The sequence below is a fragment of the Stenella coeruleoalba genome (assembly GCF_951394435.1).
Source record: "Stenella coeruleoalba genome assembly, chromosome: 8".
Taxonomy (NCBI): Eukaryota; Metazoa; Chordata; class Mammalia; order Artiodactyla; family Delphinidae; genus Stenella; species Stenella coeruleoalba.
Window position 1 is genome coordinate 84,377,295 of NC_137154.1, and position 23,619 is coordinate 84,400,913.

A 23,619-nucleotide genomic window follows, 5' to 3' on the forward strand; every position below is an offset into this window, starting at 1 on the left:
AATTTTGATTAGTAAAAAAGGGTAAAGGACAAAATTGGTTAAAGAGTTGTCCTTAAATATCATTGTACATTGTGCAAAAAGCTGATCAGCTTTTCTCTATCACATAAAATTTTTGTAATGGAATATCAAGACAGTAAAGCTATCCACTTTTAAGTTGTGATTAAATATTAGAGCAGGTTGATGTAAGAGTCTGTGGCTGCTTCTAATTGATATTTGACCAGAGGACAATTTTTCTTTTCTGGTTAGTTAGAGTTAAGGGATATTCAGGTTTGGGCAATAATCTAAAAGGTCTGTTGAGACCCTTTTCAGTTCTAGGAGAAAATGGAGTATATGGTAAAGACCCTAATATTAAGCAGTAGATTTGAACCTCTTTAAATAGACTCACATTTCCTTGGTCTTTTGAAAGAAAATCTAATATGTTAGTATGTCTCACAGAGTGATTTATTTTTGCCCTGTAAATATGCTTTGGAAAGTATGGTTTATATTTCACTTTTTGCTTTTTTTTTTTTTTTTAAGATTATTTCAGCATATGAAAAAAGGAGGTCCTTCCACATTATTGAAAGCACTTCCTTTGAAGCTTCAGCAAGCAGCATTTGAAAATTCATACTTGAAAGCTCAGGAAGGAATGAGAGAAGTGGTAATTTTAGTAATGCTTATTTGCTGTTATCATATGCTTTCTATAAATATGCCACATATTACTTTACCAAGTTTGGCCTAAGACAGTATATATCCAGTAGTTCACAATATAAATTTAGACTAGAACAGCTATATGAATTTATTGAAATTACTTTATTTATAGGTCAGAATTGGTTGAATAATGACAGTTTCTTTTGGTTCAACTTATATGCAGCATTTTTGTAGGAAAAACAGAATTTACTGAGTTTTTATAGGAGTATAAATGGCTTATTTTTTAATTAAAAACTATATTTTGGTAAGATCTGATTAAAAGCTAATTCACAGAACAGGTGACAAGAGGAAGAAATGGATTGAGGAAAAAATGTTCTAATTGGGAAGATCAAATTATCTTTGTGCTCCTTAATGAACCTTATGATTTTCATATTTTTCTGTAGATAATATTTTTCTTAAAATGGCAAAAATTGTCTTAGTGGTAGAATTTATTCATTTATCTATGCCTTGATTTGTTTATTAAAAGTGTGTGAAGCAGTTAGTCAAATGACTATATATTCTGTAACAGCACCAAACTGAAAAGGAAAGTTGCATGAAAGAATGTGAATTTAGAAAAAGGTTTCAATAGATTGGAAAAATGAGTGTAAATAATACTCATTTAAAATTTACTAGAAATAACATATTATATATTTTAAAATCAGCCTGTCATGTGCAAAAAGGGAGAATACTGACCTGACAGCAGTTAATTTGGAGAAAGATCTAAGAAGTTTTACATCTTGAGAGCATAATATGAATCAACATTGTTATCAAAAAAAAGCAAATTCTGTCTTAGATGTCATTAATAGAAGCAGACTGTAATGAACAAGTTTATAGAAAGAACTTGAATCTTGTATTCATTTTTTTTAACATCTTTATTGGAGTATAATTGCTTTACAATGGTGTGTTAGTTTCTGCTGCATAACAAAGTGAATCAGCTTTACATATACATATATCCCCATATCTCCTCCCTCTTGATAGCATGTTGGGTTTAGTTCCCAGTAAAACTGAATTTTTAACTATTGCTAGAATGTTAGAGAGTCTGAATATTAGAGAGTCTGTAGATCTGTCTTTTATAAGGAATAGGTAAAGGAGTTGACTTAGTGGGAACCTCATAGCTATTTTCAAACATGTCAGTGATTGCCATTTAGTAAAGGAATTAGGTCCTTCCTTTTTTTTGTACCAAAAACAGCAATAGGATCAGTGACTGGCAGTTTTTTCCAAATGTGAAGAGAAACTTCTACCAAGTATAGCAAGTCAAAAAATGTACATGTCTGTTGGAAAAATGATTGGTTGTTAAACTAGAAGCATATATCATTCTATCTAGTTGCATGAATTTATTGGTCTTTTTAGTAATATATATGATAATATTTTTAAAGAATAAAGAGCTATAATTAAGTTATAATGGTAAACATCTTAGGAGGTAATACTTGGTAGTTGAAGAGCTTTTAGTCTCTCACTTTCCTGCAATTTCTTTCTTTCTCTTTTTTTTTCTTTAAAGTGCTTTATACCCTTTGAAATGTTTGGCAATTCTTTCTATAAGATCTTATCAAAAGCAGTCTTTCCCTCTGTAGAAACTGTGGTCCTTTCTGATAATATCTCTTCTTAGCTCCATCACTATAGGATTTAAAACTGTTCACGGGCTGCTTAGATGTTGTCATGGTGTACTCTGGTTTTAGTCTGGTTGGTTTATTTGGAATATTTAAATATTAACATTGCATATTGTTCTTAAAATTATTCCCAAGTCCCACAGAGCTGAAAACTCTGAAATTTTGGATGAGCTTTGTAATAGAAAGGCCATTTTACTGATGATGATAGCTGTGGTGTTATACTATAGCCCTGTATGTGAAAAACAGGCTTTATTCGCCCTATGCAAGTCTGTGAAAGAGAATGGATTAGAGCCTCACCTCATTAAAAAGGTAACTGTGGATTAATATTTTTTATTATAATCTTCCTTGGGTAACTTTTAAACAATTAAGGTTAAAGCTAGATTTTTAATGTGGCATTTATTAAAGACTTAGAGGCAGTTTTATTTTTTAGATTTGGAATATTAGAAAGCAGTAACTTTTAAAATAGTGTATTTATTTGTATACAGTGTCATTTTTTACATTAAGTTTAAGAGCATTTTACAAGGCAGTTATTGAACTAACGAGAGTAAGTGACCTATCATATGCAGACCAGGCCCTCTGGAATAGTATTTATTGGGGGAAGCGGAGAAAAAAGGAGTAGTACGTGTTTTGCCTAGTGGATTCTGGAGCAGGACATTGGGATCTAGCGGGGCCAGGAGTCAAATTTTAGAGCTATAAAGCTTTTAAGTTGCATGATTAGGAAGACCAGGGTCCAACACAGTGTTGTAGAATGCTTACTCCTGCCCCTGTTCCAACACCTCAGCATTAATGGTTTGGGAGGTTCCAAGCCTTTACATCCTAGATTTTTACATGATGAACCAGTGATAGATCATGGCTTGATATAACTAGCATGGTTTCCAGTGGAGCTTTACAATAGGCCAACCTATAAGTAATCAGTCTAGATAGTTAAACTTTTACCTTTCAGTATTAAAGTAAGAGGTTACTTTAAAAAAAAATTATACAGTTACACTACCTAATTATTATTGTACATGGAATATAGTGTTTGGATTTTTCTCATTTGGGTTTAGGACTGAGAAGAATTGTTTTACTTTATAATGAAATATAATCAAATCTTGAAAATTGAAACATTTTTCTGTTTTTATTCATTTAACATTTATTGAGGGTTTGCTGTGTACCAGGCACCGAGTAATTACATTAAATACATTTTTCTTGTTGAATTTTGCTGAAGTGGGTTCTTTATTATCTCCATTTCATAGATGAGTGAATCAAGGAATAGAAAAGTTAAATGAATACTTAAAGTCATACTGTAAATAAATATTAAGGATTTAAATGATTTATTATTTCATTATTTTCTTAAAACATTGACTTCTTTTTTGATTTGTATAGGTTTTACAGAAAGTTTCTGAAACTTTTGGATATAGACATTTAGAAGACTTCATGGCTTCTCATTTGGATTATCTGGTACTGCAATGGCTAAATCTTCAAGATACTGAATACAGCTTATCTTCTTTTCCTTTTACTTTATTAAACTACACAAACATTGAAGATTTCTACAGGTAGGTTTACATCTGTCACATGTGAAATATATTTAATTTAAAATTAGGTATTAATCATAATGTGAGTGTCGCAGCGTTTTTTAATGGAAACGTATTGAAGTGGACTTAGGATCTGGTCCTAGCTGTGTCAGTAGCCAGCTACATGACTTCAGGCAAGCCACATGAACACCCTCTGGGACTTGATTTCTTAATCTTTTTCTTTTTTTTTTTTTGCGGTACACGGGCCTCTCACTGTTGTGGCCTCTCCCGTCGCGGAGCACAGGCTCCGGACGCGCAGGCTCAGCGGCCATGGCTCACAGGCCCAGCCGCTCCGTGGCTTGTGGGATCTGCCCGGACCGGGGCACGAACCTGTGTCCCCTGCATCGGCAGGCGGACTCTCAACCACTGCACCACCAGGGAAGCCCGGTTTCTTAATCTTTAAAGTAAGGGAGTTACATATAGAGATCATTAAGGTCTCTTTCAGCTTTAATATTTAATAATCTTCCCTATGAAAAATCAAAGGTAAATTATTAGTGGCTGATTATTTCAGCCTTATTTTTCTTATTTGTTGTTTAACTGTGGGCCATTTAGTCATTATTTCTGTTTGATTTAAAGTTTAATGTACAAGTATTTATTTTGCTAACTCCAAGTCTGGAGAAGAAAATTTTGAAAATGGAGAGATTTGAAACAACTAAATAATAATGTTTAGGTATCAGGATGATGGGAAGGCAATTCGTAATTGTTTAGTGGTCCTTACTGTTTGTTCATTTTGGCAATAATAATATTTACATTTATTCTTCGAATTTATTAATTGCTTTCACTTTACAATAATTTTGCATAAATTGATTATGCGGAATAAATAAATTCAATTTTCACTTGTTTTTGATCACACTATTAGGGTGATCTCTTTTTTTTAGTGTGACTATTTAGAATTCACTTCACTTCTCCATTTATAAAATTAGAGTAAGGGTGCTTAATGATCTAGATACAGTGATGCTCTAATGCTTATTAAACCATTTTATTTTTTTATTTTTATTTTTATTTTTTTTTGGCTGTGCCACACAGCTTGAGGGATCTTAATTCCCTGACCAGGGATCAAATCCATGGTGGAAACATGGAGTCCTAACCACTGGACTGCCAGGGAATTCCCAAAACCAGTTTATTATTTTAAGGACTATATTATAAAATTTTACTTTGAAACATTATATTTTAATGTATATTAAAAATGTATATACTTTAATATACATTGTTATTTTTAGGTCTTGTTATAAAGTTTTGATTCCACATCTGGTGATTAGAAGTCATTTTGATGAGGTAAAGTCCATTGCTAATCAGATTCAAAAGGATTGGAAAAGTCTTTTGACAGACTGCTTTCCAAAGATTATTGTAAATATTCTTCCATACTTCGCTTATGAGGATACAGGAGACAGTGGGATGGCACAGCAAAGAAAGATTGCTACCAAAGTCTATGATATGCTTAAAGATGAAAACTTATTAGGAAAACAGGTATGACTTCAACATCTGCTGTACTTTTTATCCCCTAATTGATCTGAGGTGTAACTTTAAAACTTTAAGGCTATTTATTCATCATTTATGCAATTAAATTTAATACTATGTGATAATCACTATCTAACATAGGCAGTCCATTAATTTTTTGTTATTGTTGTACAATGTTCTCTCCTTTTGATTAGCTTTGAAATGAAATGTTTTTAATCAGAAATTTTTTTAAAAGTTTGGAATAATTTTATCACTTTTTCTTTTAAAATTTTGTTTTAATTGGCAGTAATACATTAATGCAAGCTGGTTGTTAAATTCAAACAATACTGAACAAGGTATAGAAAATCTTTTTCACTTCCTCTTTAATCTCATTAAGCCCTTCACTTTTCATGGAAAAGTACAATCCCAAGTTACCATATCCTGTTTTTTTCCATGACATTTACTACCTTCTAACATATGATGTAACTTACTTATGAATTATGTTCATTGGTTTTTATCAATCTTCTCCACTATAAGTACTGTGAAGGTAGGATTTTTTTCTTTCTTCTTTTTTGCAGTTGTATCCCAACTATCTAGTATATATTGAGTACTCATTATTTGATGAAAGATGGAGTAAAGTTAAAAAGGAACTAACAATTTCTGTTTATTTTTATTTTTGGTTGTGTTGGCTCTTCTTATCTGTGCATGGGCTTTCTCTAGTTGCGGCAAGCGGGGGCCACTCTTCATCGTGGTGCGCGGGCCTCTCACTGTTACAGCCTCTCATTGCGGAGCCTAAGCTCCAGACGCGCAGGCTCAGTAGTTGTGGCTCACGGGCCTAGTTGCTCCGCGGCATGTGGGATCCTCCCAGACCAGGGCTCGAACCCGTGTCCCCAGCATTGGCAGGCGGATTCTCAACCACTGCACTACTAGGGAAGCCCTTCTGTTTGTTTTGTAGTAATTTATATATATATAAAATTATTTGAGGCAACTTATATTAAAATACATATGGAAACTTTTTAAGGTAAAAGAGGATTGGTCACTCCAATTTTTTTTTTAATGTGAGTAAGGGATGACTAACCAAGCTTGGTCAACATTAGTATTACAATTGGATAAACTTCAAGAGACTCTTTTTTTGTTGCCCAGTTATCTGTGTTGAACCAAGAAGTGGAACAGCAAGACTCTCAGTTGCTTAGGTGGGCCATTCCCAGTCAGAACTGGTTTTAAGTCTGTAATCTGGAGGCAGATGGTGAGTAGAGGTACTCCTTGCCCAAAAGGCAGTTGGAACAGAATGTTGGCATGCCAGGGGGTATGGACGTTACGAAAGACACTCTGCCTCTAGGCCCTTTTGCTCAATCTCCCAGCTTAGACTTCTGAGCAAGCCTACTCTTACTATTCTTCTTTATGTGTTCAAACCAAAAGAGCAGTTTTGAGTCAGAATAAGTCTAGAAGGGAAGCGTGATTACATTAAACCCTGATTAAAACACCAGTCTCAAGCATGAAGAGAGGTAAAAATTAAAAATAATTTCTTAGCTTCTTGGTTAAAGACATAAATCTAATTTTTATTAGTCTCAATTTCATTTAGCGTCGTCATTATAAGTTAATTTTTTCTTTCTCTAATATGCAGTTTCTCTGAAACAATCAAGATTCTTTTTTCTGTGGATAAGTGTTGGTACCACTATTATCAGTCTTTGAGTCTTCTAAAACTGTCCGTTGTTGAATGCTTAGAATATTTACAGTTATAAGATTGTTTAGCTATACCTAGATATCTGAATAATTTATATGTACCTTAGGTAAACATTACAGATCTGGCTTAGAGAATCATGAAATTAATGAAGTCAGCTGTCATCTGTGTGCATGGAAACTCACTAATTTTTCCTCTGATATTAATCAGATTTGGCCAGTTTGTCCTTACTTATTCCAGATATACTGAAAATGGGGGTAGATTTTTTTTTAATTATTTAATTAATTTATTTATTTTTGACTGCATTGGGTCTTCATTGCTGCACGCAGGCTTTCTCTTGCTGTGGTGAGTGGGGGCTACTCTTCGTTGTGGTGCATGGGCTTCTCATTGTGGTGGCTTCTCTTGTTGCGGAGCATGGGCTCTAGATGCGCAGGCTTCAATAGTTGTGTCGGGCAGGTTCAGTAGTTGTGGCTTGCGGGCTCTAGAGCGCAGCCTCAGTAGTTGTGGCACATGGGCTTAGTTGCTCTGCGGCATGTGGGATCTTCCCAGACCAGTGCTCGAACCCATGTCCCCTGCATTGGCAGGTGGATTCTGAACCACGGAGCCACCAGGGAAGCCTCGGGGCTGGATTTTTAAAAGGGCTTAAACCTTGGAAATGATGACATGACAACTAATGTGTAAGCCCAGGGAAAGGCTAGTATCGTTAGATTTCTTTAGTGTCACATTCCAGAATATTTTTGTTATATTAGGAAGTGTTTCCAAACCTCTGTGTGGAAGAGGTAAAGATAGTAGAGATAATAAATCAGCCATTTGCCTTTTGGTTTAAAGCACTGTAATTCCTTATTTGGAGAGCTAACAAATCCACCTTTAAGACTTCACAGTTCTCATTCATTCGGCTGAGGTGTAATGTAGTACACCCATTCTTTATATTTAGAGAACTTAATGCCTTTTGTGAGGCTACCTGTGGCAGGAAGTGGATGATGAAGGGTCTGTTCCTGTCCAGGAGGATTTAGCCTACTATTGATGACAGGGCATGTGGGTAGCAGAATTTGGGATATCAACCAAGTAGAAATCTGGGGAAAAGTTATGCAGGGAACAAAGGGATGATTATTGCCAGTCACCGAGAATTCTTACTAGTAAAGTTCTCTAAGTGAGGTAGTGTTCTCAAATAAGAGTAAAATGTAGATTGATGAGCAGTATAGATCAGTGGGGAATTTGGTTGGCAGGAAAATGATTAGGTTGAAGAATTTTAGGCTAGACCTGAAGCCTTACTCATTAAAATGGTTCATTTTATTTTATTTTTTAAACATCTTTATTGGAGTATAATTGCTTTACAATGGTGTGTTAGTTTCTGCTTTATAACAAAGTGAATCAGCTCTACATATACATATATCCCCATATCTTAAAATGATTCTTTAAAATTAAATGAAAGAGTTGGATTAAGAGAATCTTGTTTGGTATGATTTCCCTATTTTCCTTTCAGTCTGTAGGTTGGCTGCATAACAGAAAAAAGTGGAGTTAGCTGTATGTCTTGCAGATCTTAGATCTTTGGTCACTTTGAATAATTTTGGAAATGAGGCAGTAACATGAGCCCCTTAAGCTGTCTTAAAGATCACAGACATGAAAACTTAAATATATTTTAATTTTGTATCCTTGCAGATTGATCATTTATTCATTAGTAATTTACCAGAGATTGTGGTGGAGTTATTAATGACGTTACATGAACCAGCAACTTCTGGTGCCAGCCAAAGCACTGACCCCTGTGACTTTTCAGGGTATGGGTATTTTTAACTTAGAGAATTAGCTGCAATTTCAGAACCTTGAGAAGTTTATTGGTTAACACATTCAAATGTCCATTTCAGTTGTTAGGCATGTACTCTGCTTTTAAATTCTGTTTCTTTAAAAATAATTACCTTTGAATTGAAGTATCTGCTCTACTGTAGCCTCTCCACAGTAATTGATCTTTTAATTGACCACCTTATTCTCAAATTCAGTGACCTTTTTCTCCTCAATCTTTTTGTAATATTTGAGCATTCTGCCATCTCCTGTCTCATGAAATTTTCTTCTTCATGACATTATTCTTTGTTCTCTTCTTATCTATGACTCAGCTTTCTGTATCACCTTTGCTTTATCATGCTCCTTTGCTAGGGGAATCTTACTGTACTATAATTTCATTTGGATGTGAAACCCACTTGGTTGTATATGAATGTTAAAATTATTTTCTCAGCTTGATTGTAAGCTACTTGAAAATGCCCTTAACTTCTTTTATATGCTCTACAATGCTAAGCGTATACAATAGTAATAATATCTACTAAAATACTTTTACATATGTAATTTCATTTGATGTAGTATTTGTTTGCTGTGTCTTAAGATATTATTGTGTTTATAGTACTAGCATAGAGCTTTAATTCATAACTGAAGTGAATTGGTATTAAGTCTCATTTGTGGAATTCCATTAACTTTATAAAAGATTTTTTAAGCAAATTATTTAAAATTGACTAAGTCCTAGAAAGTTAAAGTATTTAGGTGTTCTGATTGATGTATATAGTCTGTGATATGTCATTTGTGATTTCATTAAAAGTCTAGTTTTCAGTAGAAAATAATTTCAAAATTTGGGGTTACTGTAATCTAAATTTTCTTTTTGGATTTTCACTTGTCTATTAAGAAAATGTTTTTTCTTGATAATTTTTTTCTGAAAATGACTGTATTTTTTTCTGTAACTCTTAGGGATTTGGATCCTGCTCCTAATCCACCTCATTTTCCATCACATGTGATTAAAGCGACATTTGCCTATATCAGCAATTGCCACAAAACCAAGCTTAAAAGCATTTTAGAAATTCTTTCCAAAAGCCCTGTAAGTATACATTACTAGTATAATAACTGAAGGGAGAATTCCTTCTTTTTCAGTTAGAAAATCTGTATATCTTAAAGAGAAAAAAAAGTAAACAAATGGAAAATTTATCTGAATAAATTAAGAAAAACACTCATTTACAAGTTTATATCTTGGTATTTTACTTGTCAGTATTAATTGAAATATGTCACATACGAGGGCTGAATTTCATGATATTTTAGTCATGTTGGCTCAGGGAGTATATACATATATATAATGTATATTTTAAGGATATACTATTATTGTTTACTCTCTGAAAACTAAGTAAATTGACAGTAGTTTTTTAGGTTTAAGATAGTAATTTTCTTAATGTAATATTTTGCATTTGATATCAAAACCCAAAACAAAATTCTATAATTTAGAATTCTGTATTTTGAATAAAAAATGTATGTATTATGGGCTGAGTATATGTGATTAGGCAAGTTTTTACTAAATGTATCTTTATTTTCTAGGATTCCTATCAGAAAATTCTTCTGGCCATATGTGAGCAAGCAGTTGAGACAAATAATGTTTATAAAAAACATAGAATTCTTAAAATATATCACCTGTTTGTTAGTTTATTAATGGACGATATAAAGAGTGGCTTAGGAGGAGCTTGGGCCTTTGTTCTTCGAGACGTTATTTATACTTTGATTCACTATATCAACCAAAGGTAAATAATATATTTAGACCAATATGTAAGTAGTTTTTCTACCCTTTTATCTTAATTGAAAATTTATATACTTCTACAAGGTAGAAGCCAGAGTATTGTTTTCTGAATTTTGCCTTTTTAATATATATTATATCTACCTATTATATTTTACAAAGTGCATCACTACTTCTCCAACTCTAGAAATCTTTAAGTATTAAGGGTCTTCAACATTTTAAATATTCTAATTTTAGATGGCCATAAATGCATATATTACCATAGCAGTTCTGGTCACCACTTACAGTGTGTGTGGTAGGGGGCAAAGAGGGGTTCCCTGTACACATCCAGGGAATTATCCAGACATCAGCGGATACCTAGCTGTAGATAGTGTTAGATCCCACAGGTTAAGAGCTCAAGTTCTGCAAGATTGTCCTTTCCAACCTCATCAGACACCATTTGAAAGCCCAGGTTATCAGTGGCTACAGATTTCAGTGACCCCTTTCTTAGGTTTGATTAATTTGCTAGAGTGGCTCACAGAACTCAAGAAACCTGTTTACTCACTAGATTGCCGGTTTATTACAAAAAGAAATAACTCAGGAATAGCCAGATGGAAGAGATGCATAGGGCAAGGTATGGGGAAGGGGCATGGAGCTCCCATGCCCTCTCCAGGCATTTCACTCTCTCCATACCGGCAAGTGTTCACCAACCCAGAAGCTCCCTAAACCCCATCATTTTGGGTGTTAATGGAAGCCTCATTAAATAGGCATGACTGATGAAATCATCACAGTCATTGGTGATTGAATCAGCTTCCATCTCCCTATGCCCTTCTTGGAGGTCAGAGAGGTGGGACCGAAAGTTCCAACCCTCTAATCACAGGGTTGGTACTCCTGGCAACCAGCCCCCATTCTTAGGTGCTTCCCCAAATTTACTCATTAACATAAAAAAAGACTCCTTTATTGTTCTTGTCACAGGAAATTCCAAGAGTTTTAGGAACTCTGTGCCAGAAATGGGGACCAAATATATATTTCTTATTATAAATCACAACATCACAGTTACTATAGATTTTGGGATGTATGTTCTTTTTAGCATCTCTATTCCTTTCCATTGACTTTAATGATGTTTCTATTATTTGTTTTCTTATTAGTAGATAACATAGCCATCAAATAAATTTAAGTCCTTCAAAGCACATGAAGGTACCTATTTCCATTTTGTTTTCTCATATTTTTCTTTTTTGGCTTTTAAAAAATATTTTATAATTTTTATTTTAATTTAAGTCACATGTTTGTATAGTCATTCAGTCTTTTTCCAGCACTAATTTTTCTTTTAGGTTTTATTATTTTGGTAAAATATATAACATAAAATTTGTCATTTTTAACCATTTTTTTAAGTGTCCAATTCAGTGATATTAATTATGTTCACAGTTTCGTGTTTCCATCGCCACTGTTTCCAAAACTTTTTCATTACCTCAAATAGAACCTCTGTACCCATTAAGCAATAATTCCACATTACCACTTCCCTGTAAGCCCCTGATAACCTCTAATATACTTCCTGTCTCTATGAATTTGCCTGTTACAGATATTTCATATAAGTAGAATCATAACTTATTTTTCCTTTTCTGTCTGGCTTGTTTCACTTAGCATGTCTTCAGGGTTCATCCAGCATCATACTTTTTTATCACTAAGTAATATTCCATTGGATATATGTACCACATTTTGTTTATCCATTCATCTGCTGATGAACACTTGGGTTGTTTCATGGGTATGAAGTGGCATCTCACTGGGGTTTTGATTTTACATTTTCCTACGGACTAATGATATTGAACGTCTTTTCATGAGCTTAGTGACCATTTGTATATCTGTTTTGGAGAAATGTCTGTTTAAGTCCTTTGCCCATTTTTTAAAATTAGATTGTCTTTTTGTTGAGCCGTAGGAGTTCTTTATATATTCTTGGTGTTGAACTCTTAATATATGATTTGCAAATATATTCTGGATATTGAATTCATATATGATTTGAAAGTAGTTTCTCCCATCCTATAAAATTTTCACTTTCCTGATAATGTCTTTTGATGCGCAGATCTTTTTAATTTTGATAAAGTCTGATTTATCTTGTTTGGTTTTTTTTTTGTTTCACGTGGTTTTGGTATTATATGTAAGAATTCATTGTCAAATCTAAGGTCACAAAGATTTATCCTTAGAGTTTATTCTAAGAGTTTTATGCTTTTAGCTCTTATATTTAGGTTGTTTATTCATTTTAATTTTTATATGTGGTGTGAGTTAGGGGTTCAATGTCATTCTTTTGCATGTAGAAATCTAATTGTTCCAGCGTGTTGTTAAAGAGAATGTTCTTTCCCCTTTGAAGGGACTTGGCATCCTTGCCAAAAATCAGTTAGCCATTGGTGTATGGGTTTATTTCTGAATTCTCAATTCTATTCCATTGGTCTTTACTTGTGCCATACCATGCTGTGTTGATTACTACAGCTTTATAGTAACTTTTGAAATCAGGAAGTGTGAGTCGTCTAGTGTTGTTCTTTTTCAAGATTGTTTTGGTTGTTTGCAGTCCCTTGCAATTCCATGTGAGTTTATGCAAAAAAGTCTGTTGGAATTTAGAGGGAGATTGCATTGAATATGTGACTATTTAGATAGTATTAACATCTCAAGAATTTGCCTTCCAATCCATGAACACAGGATGTCTTTCCATTTAGTTGAACTTATTTAATCTCTTTCATCCATGCTATATAGTTTTCAGTGCACAGGCCTTTCACATCCTTGGTTAGATTTATCCCCAGGTATTTAATTCTTTTAGATGCTCTTGTAAATGGAGTTTTTTTTGTTTGGTTGGTTGGTTTTTTGCGGTATATGGGCCTCTCACTGTCATGGCCTCTCCCATTGCAGAGCACAGGCTCTGGACGCGCAGGCTCAGCGGCCATGGCTCACGGGCCCAGCCGCTCCGCAGCATGTGGGATCTTCCCGGACCGGGGCACAAACCCATGTCCGCTGCATCGGCAGGCGGACTCTCAACCACTGTGCCACCAGGGAAGCCCTGTAAATGGAGTTTTTTAATCAATTTCCATTTTAGATTGTCAACTGCTATTGTATAGAAACAAATAATTTTGTACGTTGATTTTGTGACTTGTAACTTTGCTAAATTTGTTTGTTACTTCTAGTAGATTTATTGTGGATTCTTTTGGGAGTTTCTATATATATAGAATCATGTCATCTGGATTTAGTTTTACTTCTTCCTTTCTGATTTGGATGCCCTTTATTTCTTTTTCTTTTTTAATTGCTCTGGCTGGAAGTTCAGTACAATGTTGTATATCAGTGGTGAAAGTGGGCATCCTTGTCTTATTCCTGATCTTAGTGGGAAAGCTTTCAGTTTTTCAACATTATGTTGTTAGCTTTGGGTTTTCATAGGTTACCATTATTTTGTTGAGAAAGTTTCTCTCTATTCTGATGTTTTTCTGAGTGTTTTTCTCATGAAAGGATGTTAGATTTTGTCAAATGCCTTTTCTATTTGTTGAGATGGTCATGTGTTGTATTCTTTCATTCTATCAATGTGGTATATTACATGGATTGACTTTCCTATACTGATCCACTCTTACATTCCTGGGATAAATCCCACTTGCTCATGATATATATCCTTTTTTTTTTAATAGGTCTTTATTGGAGTATAATTGCTTCACAATACCGTGTTAGTTTCTTTTTTTATATAAATTACTTTAAACAAATTACTTTGTTACTGCATGTGGGCTTTTCTCTAGTTGTGGCGAGCAGGGGCTACTCTTTGTTGCGGTGCGCAGGCTTCTCATTGTGGTGGCTTCTATTGTTGCGGAGCCTGTGGCTCTAGGCACGCAGGCTTCAGTAGTTGTGGCTTGCGGGCTCCAGAGTGCAGGCCCAGTAGTTCCGGCACATGAACTTAGTTGCTCCATGGCATGTGAGATCTTCCTGGACCAGGGCTCCAACCCATGTCCCTTGCATTAGCAAGCGGATTCTCAACCACTGCGTCACCAGGGAAGCCCCCATGTTAGTTTCTGTTGCACAACAAAGCGAATCAGCCATATGCATACACATGTCCCCCCATATCCCATCCCTCTTGAGCCTCCTTCCCATCCTCTCTATCCCACCCTTCTAGGTCATCGCAAAGCACTGAGCTGATCTCCCTGTACTATGCTGCTGCTTCCCACCAGCCAACTATTTTACATTTGGTAGTGTATATATGTCAATGCTACTCTCACTTCGCCCCAGCTTCGTCCTCCCACCCCATGTCCTCAAGTCGATTTTCTATGTCTACCTCTTTATTCCTGCTCTGCAACTAGGTCATGAGTACCATTTTTTTGTTGTTTTTTAGATTCCATATATATGCGTTAGTATATAGTATTTGTTTTTCTCTTTCTGACTTACTTCACTCTGTATGACAGACTCTAGGTCCATCCACCTCACTGCAAATAACTCAATTTCGTTTCTTTTTATGGCTGAGTTTGTATACATTGTATACATGTGCCACATCTTTTCCATTCATCTGTCGCCATCGACATCGACATTCATCGGCAAATAGTGACAGTTTTACTTCTTCTTTTCCAATTTGTATTCCTTTTATTTCTTTTTCTTCTCTGATTGCTGTGGCTAGGACTTCCAAAACTATGTTGAATAAGAGTGGCGAGAGTGGACATCCTTGTCTTCTTCCTGATCCTAGTGGAAATGCTTTCAGTTTTTCAACATTGAGTATGATGCTTGCTGTAGGTTTGCCATATTTAGCCTTTATTATGTTGAGGTTGGTTCCCTCTATGCCCATTTTGTGGAGAGTTTTTATCATAAATGGGCGTTGAATTTTGTCAAAAGCTTTTTCTGCATCTATTGAGATAATCGTGTGGCTTTTATTCCTTAATTTGTTAATGTAGTGTATCACATTGATTGATTTGTGTATATAGAAGAATCCTTGTATCCCTGGGATAAATCCCGCTTGATCATAGTGTATGATCCTTTTAATGTGCTGTTGGATTGTGTTTGCTAGTATTTTGTTCAGGATTTTTGCATCTACGTTCATCAATGGTATTGGTCTATAATTTTCCTTTTTTGTGATATCTTTGTCTGGTTTTGGTATCAGGGTGATGGTGGCTTCGTAGAATGAGTTTGGGAGTGTTTCTCCCTGTGCAATTTTTTGGAAGAGTTTGAGAAGTATTGGTGTTAGCTCTTCTCTAAATGTTTGATAGAATTTGCCTCTGAAGCCATATGGTCCTGGACTTTTGTTTGTTGGAAGATTTTAAAGTATGGTTTCAATTTCATTACTCATGACAGGTCTGTTTATATTTTCTAATTCTTTCTCGTTCAGTCTTGGCAAATTGTACCTTTCTAAGATTTTGTCCATTTCTTCATGGTTGTCCATTTTATTGGCATACAGTTGTTGGTAGTAGTCTCTTATAATCCTTTGTATTTCTGCAGTGTCAGTTGTGATTTCTCCTTTTCACTTCTAATTTTATTGATTTGTGTCTTCTCCCTTTTTCTCCTGATGAGTCTGGCTAAGGGTTTATCAATTTTGTTTATCTTCTCAAAGAACCAGCTTTTAGTTTTATTGATCTTTGCTGTTGTTTCTTTCGTTTCCATTTCATTTGTTTCTGCTCTGATCTTTATGATTTCTTTCCTTCTACTGACTTTGGGTTTTCTTTGTTCTTCTTTCTCTAGTTGTTTTAAGTGTAGGGTTAGATAGTTTATTTGAGATTTTTCTTGTTTCTTGAGGTGAGATTGAATTGCTATAAACTTCCCTCTTAGAACTGCTCTTGCTGCGTCCCATAGGTTTTGGGTCGTTGTGTTTTCATTGTCGTTTGTTTCTGTGTATTTATTTCTTTGATTTCTTCAGTGATCTCTTGGTTATTTAGTAGTGCACTTTTTAACCTTCATGTATTTTGTTTTTTACATCTTTTTTCCTGTAATTGATTTCCAGTTTCATAGTGTTGTGGTTAGAAAAGATGCCTGTTACGATTTCAGTTTTCTTAAATTTTCCGAGGCTTGACTTGTGACCCAAGATGTGATGTATCCTGGAGGATGTTCCATGTGCACTTGAGAAGAAAGTGTATTCTGCCACTTTTGGATGGAATATTCTGTAAATATAAAGTAGATCTGTCTGGTATGTTGTGTCATTTAAAGCTTGTGTTTCCTTATTTATTTTCTGTTTGGATGATCTGTCCATTGGCGCAAGTGGGGTGTTAAAGTCCCCTACTATTATTGTGTTACTGTCAATTTTTCCTTTCATGGTTGTTAGCATTTGCCTTATGTATAGAGGTGTTCCTATGTTGAGTGCATAAATGTTTATAATTGTTATATCTTCTTGGATTTATCCTTTAATAATTATGTAGTGTCCCTCCTTATCTCTTGTAACAGTCTTTATTTTAAAGTCTTATTTTATGTGATCTGAGTATTGCTACTCCAGCTTTCTTTTGATTTCCATTTGCATGGAATATCTTTTTCCATCCCTTCACTCTTAGTCTGTATGGTCCCTAGGTCTGAAGTGGGTCTCTTGTAGACAGCGTATATATGGGTCTGGTTTTTATATCCATTCAGCCAGTCTGTGTCTTTTGGTTGGGGCCTTTAATCCATTTACATTCAAGGTTATTATCGATATGTATGTTCCTATTACCATTTTCTTAATTGTTTTGGGTTTGTTTTTGTGGGTCTTTTTCTTCTCTTGTGTTTCCTGCTTAGAGAAGTTTCTTTAGCATTTGTTGTAAAGCTGGTTTGGTGATGCTGAATTCTCTTAGCTTTTGCTTGTCTGAAAAGCTTTTGTCTTCTCCATTGAATCTGAATGAGGTCCTTGCTGGGTAGAGTAATCTTGGTTGTAGGTTTTTCTCTTTCATCACTTTAATTACATCCTGCCACTCCCTTCTGGCCTGCAGAGTTTCTGCTGAAAAATCAGCTGATAATCTTATGGTATGTTATTTTTTGTTTTTCCCTCGCTGCTTTTAATATTTTTTCTTTGAATTTAATTTTTGTTAGTTTGATTAATATATGTGTTGGTGTGTTTTTCCTAAGGGTTATCCTGCATGGGACTCTCTGTGCTTCCTGGACTTGCGTGACTTTACTTTCCCATGTTATGGAAGTTTTCAACTATGATCTCTTCAAATATTTTCTCAGACCCTTTTTTTTTCTTTTCTTTTCTGGGACCCTTATAATTCTAATGTTGGTGTGTTTATTGTTATCCCAGAGGTCTTTGAGATTGTCTTCAATTCTTTTCATTCCTTTTTCTTTATTCTGCTCCTTGGCAGTTATTTCCACCATTTTGTCTTCCAGCTCACTTATTCGTTCTTCTGCCTCTGTTATTCTGCTACTGATTCCTTCTAGTATATTTTTCATTTTAGTTATTGTGTTGTTCATCTCTGTTTGTTTGTTCTTTAGTTCTTCTAGATCTTTGTTAAACATTTCTTGTATTTTCTCATTCTGTGCTTCCATTCTGTTTCCGAGATTCTGGATCATCTTTGCTATCATTACTCTGAATTCTTTTTCAGGTAGATTGCCTATTTCCTCTTCATTTATTTGGTCTTGTAGGTTTTTACTTTGTTCCTTCATCTGTGACGTATTTTTTTGCCATCTAATTTTTTTTTTTTTTTATGAGTAGGACTGTGTTCCTGGTTTACTGGTTGTTTGGCCTGAGGCTTGTAACACTTGAGTTTGTAGGCTATTGGGTAGAGCTGGGTCTTGGTGCTGAGATGAGGAGCTCTGTGAGACCTCACTCCAATGAATATTCCCTGGGGTCTGAGGTTCTCTGTTAGTCCAGTGTTTCAGACTTGGAACCCCACCACAGGAGCTTCCACCCAACCCCGGGCTCGCCAGTCAAGATCCCACAAGCCCCGTGGGGTGGCAGGAAGAAAAAAGAAAGAGCAATAACAAAGTAAAAAATAAAATTATACTAGGAAACTAACAGATATGTTAGAAAGAATGTAAAAATAAAAATATAGATGAATCAACCACCAGAAGGTACATCAGTACCACCATAGTAAAAAAGAGGAGGAGGGAAAAGGAGAAAAAAAAAAAAGGTGGGGCTTCCCTGGTGGCACAGTGGTTGAGAGTCCGCCTGCCAATACAGGGGACACAGGTTCATGCCCCGGTCCGGGAAGATCCCACATGCCGCTGAGCGGCTCTGCCCGTGAGCCATGGCCGCTGAGCCTGCGAGTCTGGAGCCTGTTGCTCCGCAACGGGAGAGGCCACAACAGTGAGAGGCCCGCGTATGGCAGAAAAGAAAAAAAAAGGTGGAGGGCGGGAGGGGGAAGGCATTGGCTGTGGAGAGTGGGCCCTAAGCAAGGGGGAAGTTTGGGTGGTGGGCAGGGCCAATGCTCAGGACCCACAGCACTGGAAAAAGCCTTGGGGTCTGTGGGGGGTGGGGCTTAGGCTCAAGGAACTGAAGGGCCCCAGGTGTGCCCCCCACCCCTTGTCTCAGACGGCAGGGGATTATCTGGGAGCCCAGCAGGCTTCCTGGGCTTGAGTGGGCGGGTCAAACACCCTCCTCTCCTCTCCTGCTCCTCTGGTCTGGGGTCTGGGAGGGCCCCTACCGCCTCTGTCTCCTGATCTCCCCGGCGTCCCTTCTATGCCCGCAGGACCAATGCAGCCGGGCAGGGGTGTGAAGGGGGGCCTTGTAGGGCAGGGGACTGGCCTGGGAGCTCAGGAGCCTCCCAGTGCCCGAGTGAGGCCATTGCCCACCACTCCTCTCCCTCTCCTCCCCAAGGGCCCCTCCCACCTGCCACTCCTGATCTCCCTGGCCTCCCTCCTATGCCCCCAGGACGCACGTAGCCTGGTTGGGCTTTGGAGGGGGGAAACCAGCTTGGGAGCTCAGCAGGCCCCCCGGCCCGAGTGGGCCAGGCAGTTGCCCTATGCTCCTCGCTTGCTCTTCCCAGAGAGTCCCTCCCACCTGCCTCTCCTGATCTCCCCAGCCTCAGGGGCGCCGATCTTGTCTCGCCTCCGCTTCTCCCCACCTCGGTCCCCCTATGTTCTGCCGGTTCACTCTCGGGTTCCTCTTGTCTCCTTGGGGTTCAGAGTCCCCCAGCAGCAGCCAGCAGGCACCCTAGTTGTTGGGAGACACTAACTCCGCGTCTTCCCACACCGCCATCTTGACTCCTGCCCTGATGTGTATCCTTTTAATGCACTGTTAGATTCAGTTTGCTGGTATTTTGTTGAGGAGTTTTGCATATATATATATATATGTGTATATATATATTCATCAGAGTATTAGAGACTATAATTTCCCTGTGGTGTCTTTATCATACTTTTGTATCAGAGAAATGCTGGCCTCATAAAATGAGTTAGGAAGTATTCCCTCCTGTTCCCTTTTCTGGAAGAGTTTGAGGTGTTAATTCTTAAGTGTTTGTAGTGTTCTTCAAGTCTTTCTTCTTTTTTAATGTAGCTGTTTACTGTAACATACTTTCCTCTCAGCACTGCCCTTGCTGAATCCCATTAGTTTTGGTATGCTGTATCTTCATTTTCATTTGTCTTTAAGCTCTTTTAGCATGTTTAAGACAGTTGTTTGACAATGTCTTTGTCTAATAATTCCAGTCTGACCTTCCTTGGGAACTGTTTTAGTCAATGTATTTTATTCCTTTGAAGGGTCCATACTTTCCTATTTCTTTGAATGCCTTGTGATTTTTTTGTTGAAACTGGACATTTTACTATTATGATATATTACCTGTGGAAATCAGATTTTCCCCTTCCCCAAGGTTTGACTTCTTTTTTTTTTTGAATTGTTGAAGGCTGTAGTGGTACATTTGTTTCATGAATTTACTCAACTGTTTTTCTAGAGAGCGTATTCCTTGCCATTGTAGTCACTGAAGACTGTTGCTTAACTTGCGTTCAGGTAGCGTTTTGACAGAGATTTCCTTGAATACCAAGAGCCAAAGAGAGAGAAAGAGAGAGAGAAAGCTTTCCTAGTCTTTGCAGATTGGCTCTGTGTTAAGACTCTCCTTCAGCATTTAGCTCGGCTTGCACTGAGCCTAAGGTTAAGCCCAAAGTGAAAGATTATGGTCTTCTTAGGTAGTTTTTGAGCAAGCACCTTACCCTGGGCAGGTGTGTGACTTTATAAATTCTCTGAAAATGTGAGTAAATTTTTTTTTTAATTTATTTTTGGCTGTGTTGGGTCTTCGTTGCTGCATGTGGGCTTTCTCTAGTTGCGGCGAGCAGGGGCTACTCTTCGTTGCGGTGCATGGGCTTCTCATTGGGGTGCCTTCTCTTGTGGAGCACAGGCTCTAGGTACGTGGGCTTCGGTAGTTGTGGCACGTGGGCTCAGTAATTGTGGCTCATGGGCTCTAGAGTGCAGGCTCGGTAGTTGTGGCACACAGGCTTAGTTGCTCCGTGGCATATGGGATCTTCCCAGACCAGGGCTCGAACCCATGTCCCCTGCATTGGCAGGCGGATTCTTAACCACTGCTCCACCAGGGAAGCTCAATGTGAGTGAATGTGAGTGTTCTAACTTTACAAGGAAACTCTCTCTCTAGCTTTTCATCCTAGGCATTAGGCAGTCTGTTATCCCAGGCAGCTGTGGGTTGTTGGTTAGCCTTAACAAGCAGTGTTTTCAAGCAGTGCCCTCAGCTTTTCCAGCCTGTAGAAGACCCAAGTTAGGAAAAACAAGAGCCAAGCACCTTACATTAGTCCTTCAGGTAGCTCCCAGACAGGTTAAGAACAGATATACACTATCATTTGTGAATAAAATATGCTCTGCTCCCTTCAGAACTAAGGACCAGGATCCCACATTGGAAATGGGGACTGCAATTTTCATGACTATTGCCAGGCTGGGGGCGTCATGGGGCAAGGGCAAGTAAAATCACCACAAAGCTTTCCTAGTTTTTAAGTTTCCTTTTTCTTGATATCAACGATTGCTTGATTGCTGTAAACTTTTGACTGTTTTACAGAATTCTAACAAAGCTCTTACAATTTGCTTGTTTTTCAGTGTTTCTGTCAGGGGAGCTTGGAGCTTCCTACTGTGTCATTTTGCTGATGTCACTTCTCTTTTTGGGTTTTAAACTACTAAGGACTTAGATGTGAAAGTGACTTTTATGTCAAGCCACATCAGAATTAGAGCTGTTGAATAAAAGTGACTTTTGAATGAGTTTATGTCAAAGTAGTGTCCTAGAACTTACTGTTTTTTTTTCCCTGTGTTAGGCCTTCTCATTTCATGGATGTGTCATTACGTAGCTTCTCCCTTTGTTGTGACCTGTTAAGCCGGGTTTGCCACACAGCAGTAACTTACTGTAAGGATGCTTTAGAAAGTCATCTCCATGTTATTGTTGGTACACTTATACCCCTTGTGGATGATCAGATGGAGGTTCAGGAACAGGTAATTTCCCAAATCATATTCAAAATGATATTTGAAATACATTGATAAAGTATTGTTGGAAGGAGCTGAGTGTTTTATGTTTACTTGGTGTAATCAGTAATTTTAGTGGAAATATTCTTTGAAAAATGGTGGGGAAAACATTCTCAGTGAATTAATCCTTGTAATCATTTAATTACAGAGCACCTAGTAATTTTGATCTAATAAATAACCTGATTTCTATCTCTTACTTATGCTGAAGTGTAGAGGTAGTCAAAACTAAGGATGTAGTTCACTCCACTATGATGGTGTGTGAGGTATTACTTATATAAAATGTTTCAGTAGTATTGACAACTGTATACCTCAGTGTCCATCCTGTAATAAAGGCCTTACATATTTGTTGAATTATTTGAAAGCACAGAAACGGTAGTAGCTGGGTGCCTTAGAAGTGATTTTATCTGAACAAGTAGAGTTTTTATCATTTATTACAATGGCTTTGCTTGTTTTACTTTAAAATATAATTAATCCATTTCTCCTCATGATTTTTTCTTTTTTAATTATGTTTAGGTATTGGACTTGTTGAAATACTTAGTGATTGATAACAAGGATAATGAAAATCTCTATATCACGATTAAACTTTTAGATCCTTTTCCTGACCATGTTGTCTTTAGAGATTTGCGTATTACTCAGCAGAAAATCAAATACAGTAGAGGACCCTTTTCACTTTTGGAGGTAATAATTATTCCATAATATTGCTATTTTGTATTAGAGAGGTTGTACCTCTAATGCTCTGAAAGTAAACCAGTCTTTTTTAAAAATTGTGATTAAAGAAAACAACATGAAATCTGTCCTCTTAGCAGATAAAAAACTGAATCTTAATACATACTCTTGCATTGCAGTAAAAGTGTAAATTCAAAATTTCTTGAAAAAGATCTGAATTTAAGTATTGAAGAAATATGATATAAAATATGCTTGATTTTCATACACATAAGATTCATTAATATCTCAAAATTACCATCTGACCCTCTGTCGGACAATATAATGTTTGAATTAGAAAAGATATGTAACTTTCTGAAGAGTTTTTCAAGTTTTAATCTTGTTTTAACCTTTATAAACTTCAAAACTATGTTCAGATAGATTTTTCTTTATAAATCTTATTATAATTTTAAAATTATACGCTACATTTGACTATAATCAGTATGAAAATGTGGTTAAATATATTAAGATAAAACTAGAGTTGCAATACTAAATAAATAGAAATTTAAGCTTTTCCCTCTGAGTATGCTATAACAATCTTAAATTCTGAATACTGTATCATGAGAGAGTCTATTGCAATTTAAATGTTTAAAACATTGTAGGAAAAAAAAAAAACATTGTAGGATTTGAAGTGAAATAAGTAATTTATTTCTACCTTGTTTTGTAGTAACAGTATTATGAATCAGTATCTGTAGAAGGCACTAATTTAAAAAAATTTTTGAGTTTTATTTTACAGACTCAACCAATACATGTCAAAAGCAAGTTACATTTTTAGCTGATTTTCTCTTTTAGGAAATTAACCATTTTCTCTCAGTAAATGTTTATGATGCACTTCCATTGACAAGGCTTGAAGGATTGAAGGATCTTCGAAGACAACTAGAGCAACATAAAGATCAGATGATGGATCTTATGAGAGCATCTCAGGGTACTAATTTTAATGACTTGGGTTATTTGTACCCATTTCTTTTTGAAAGAATCTTTTATAAATTCTTGCTCTTGGTTTAGTTGCCACAGATTTAGTTCATTTCAGACCCCCATCCGTTCTCATTTAGTTATGAAAGACTTCCTAAGTGGTCTCCTCACCTTGAACTACTCCCATTTTATCCGTTCTCTGCACCTCT

At 36.4% G+C, this 23,619-nt stretch overlaps 1 protein-coding gene across 2 annotated transcripts in view; it reads left to right on the top strand.

Moving 5' to 3' along the window:
* Nucleotides 1-23,619, top strand: part of ATM (ATM serine/threonine kinase) — a 138,853-nt gene that overhangs the window by 46,656 nt on the left and 68,578 nt on the right. For both annotated transcript variants that reach the window (XM_079928766.1, XM_079928767.1), the window contains 10 exons: nt 517-637; nt 2,409-2,582; nt 3,639-3,808; nt 5,047-5,293; nt 8,604-8,719; nt 9,672-9,798; nt 10,287-10,486; nt 21,592-21,766; nt 22,310-22,474; nt 23,291-23,423. In XM_079928766.1, coding sequence (XP_079784892.1) covers nt 517-637; nt 2,409-2,582; nt 3,639-3,808; nt 5,047-5,293; nt 8,604-8,719; nt 9,672-9,798; nt 10,287-10,486; nt 21,592-21,766; nt 22,310-22,474; nt 23,291-23,423 — 1,628 coding nt within the window. The remainder of the gene's footprint in view (nt 1-516; nt 638-2,408; nt 2,583-3,638; nt 3,809-5,046; nt 5,294-8,603; nt 8,720-9,671; nt 9,799-10,286; nt 10,487-21,591; nt 21,767-22,309; nt 22,475-23,290; nt 23,424-23,619) is intronic.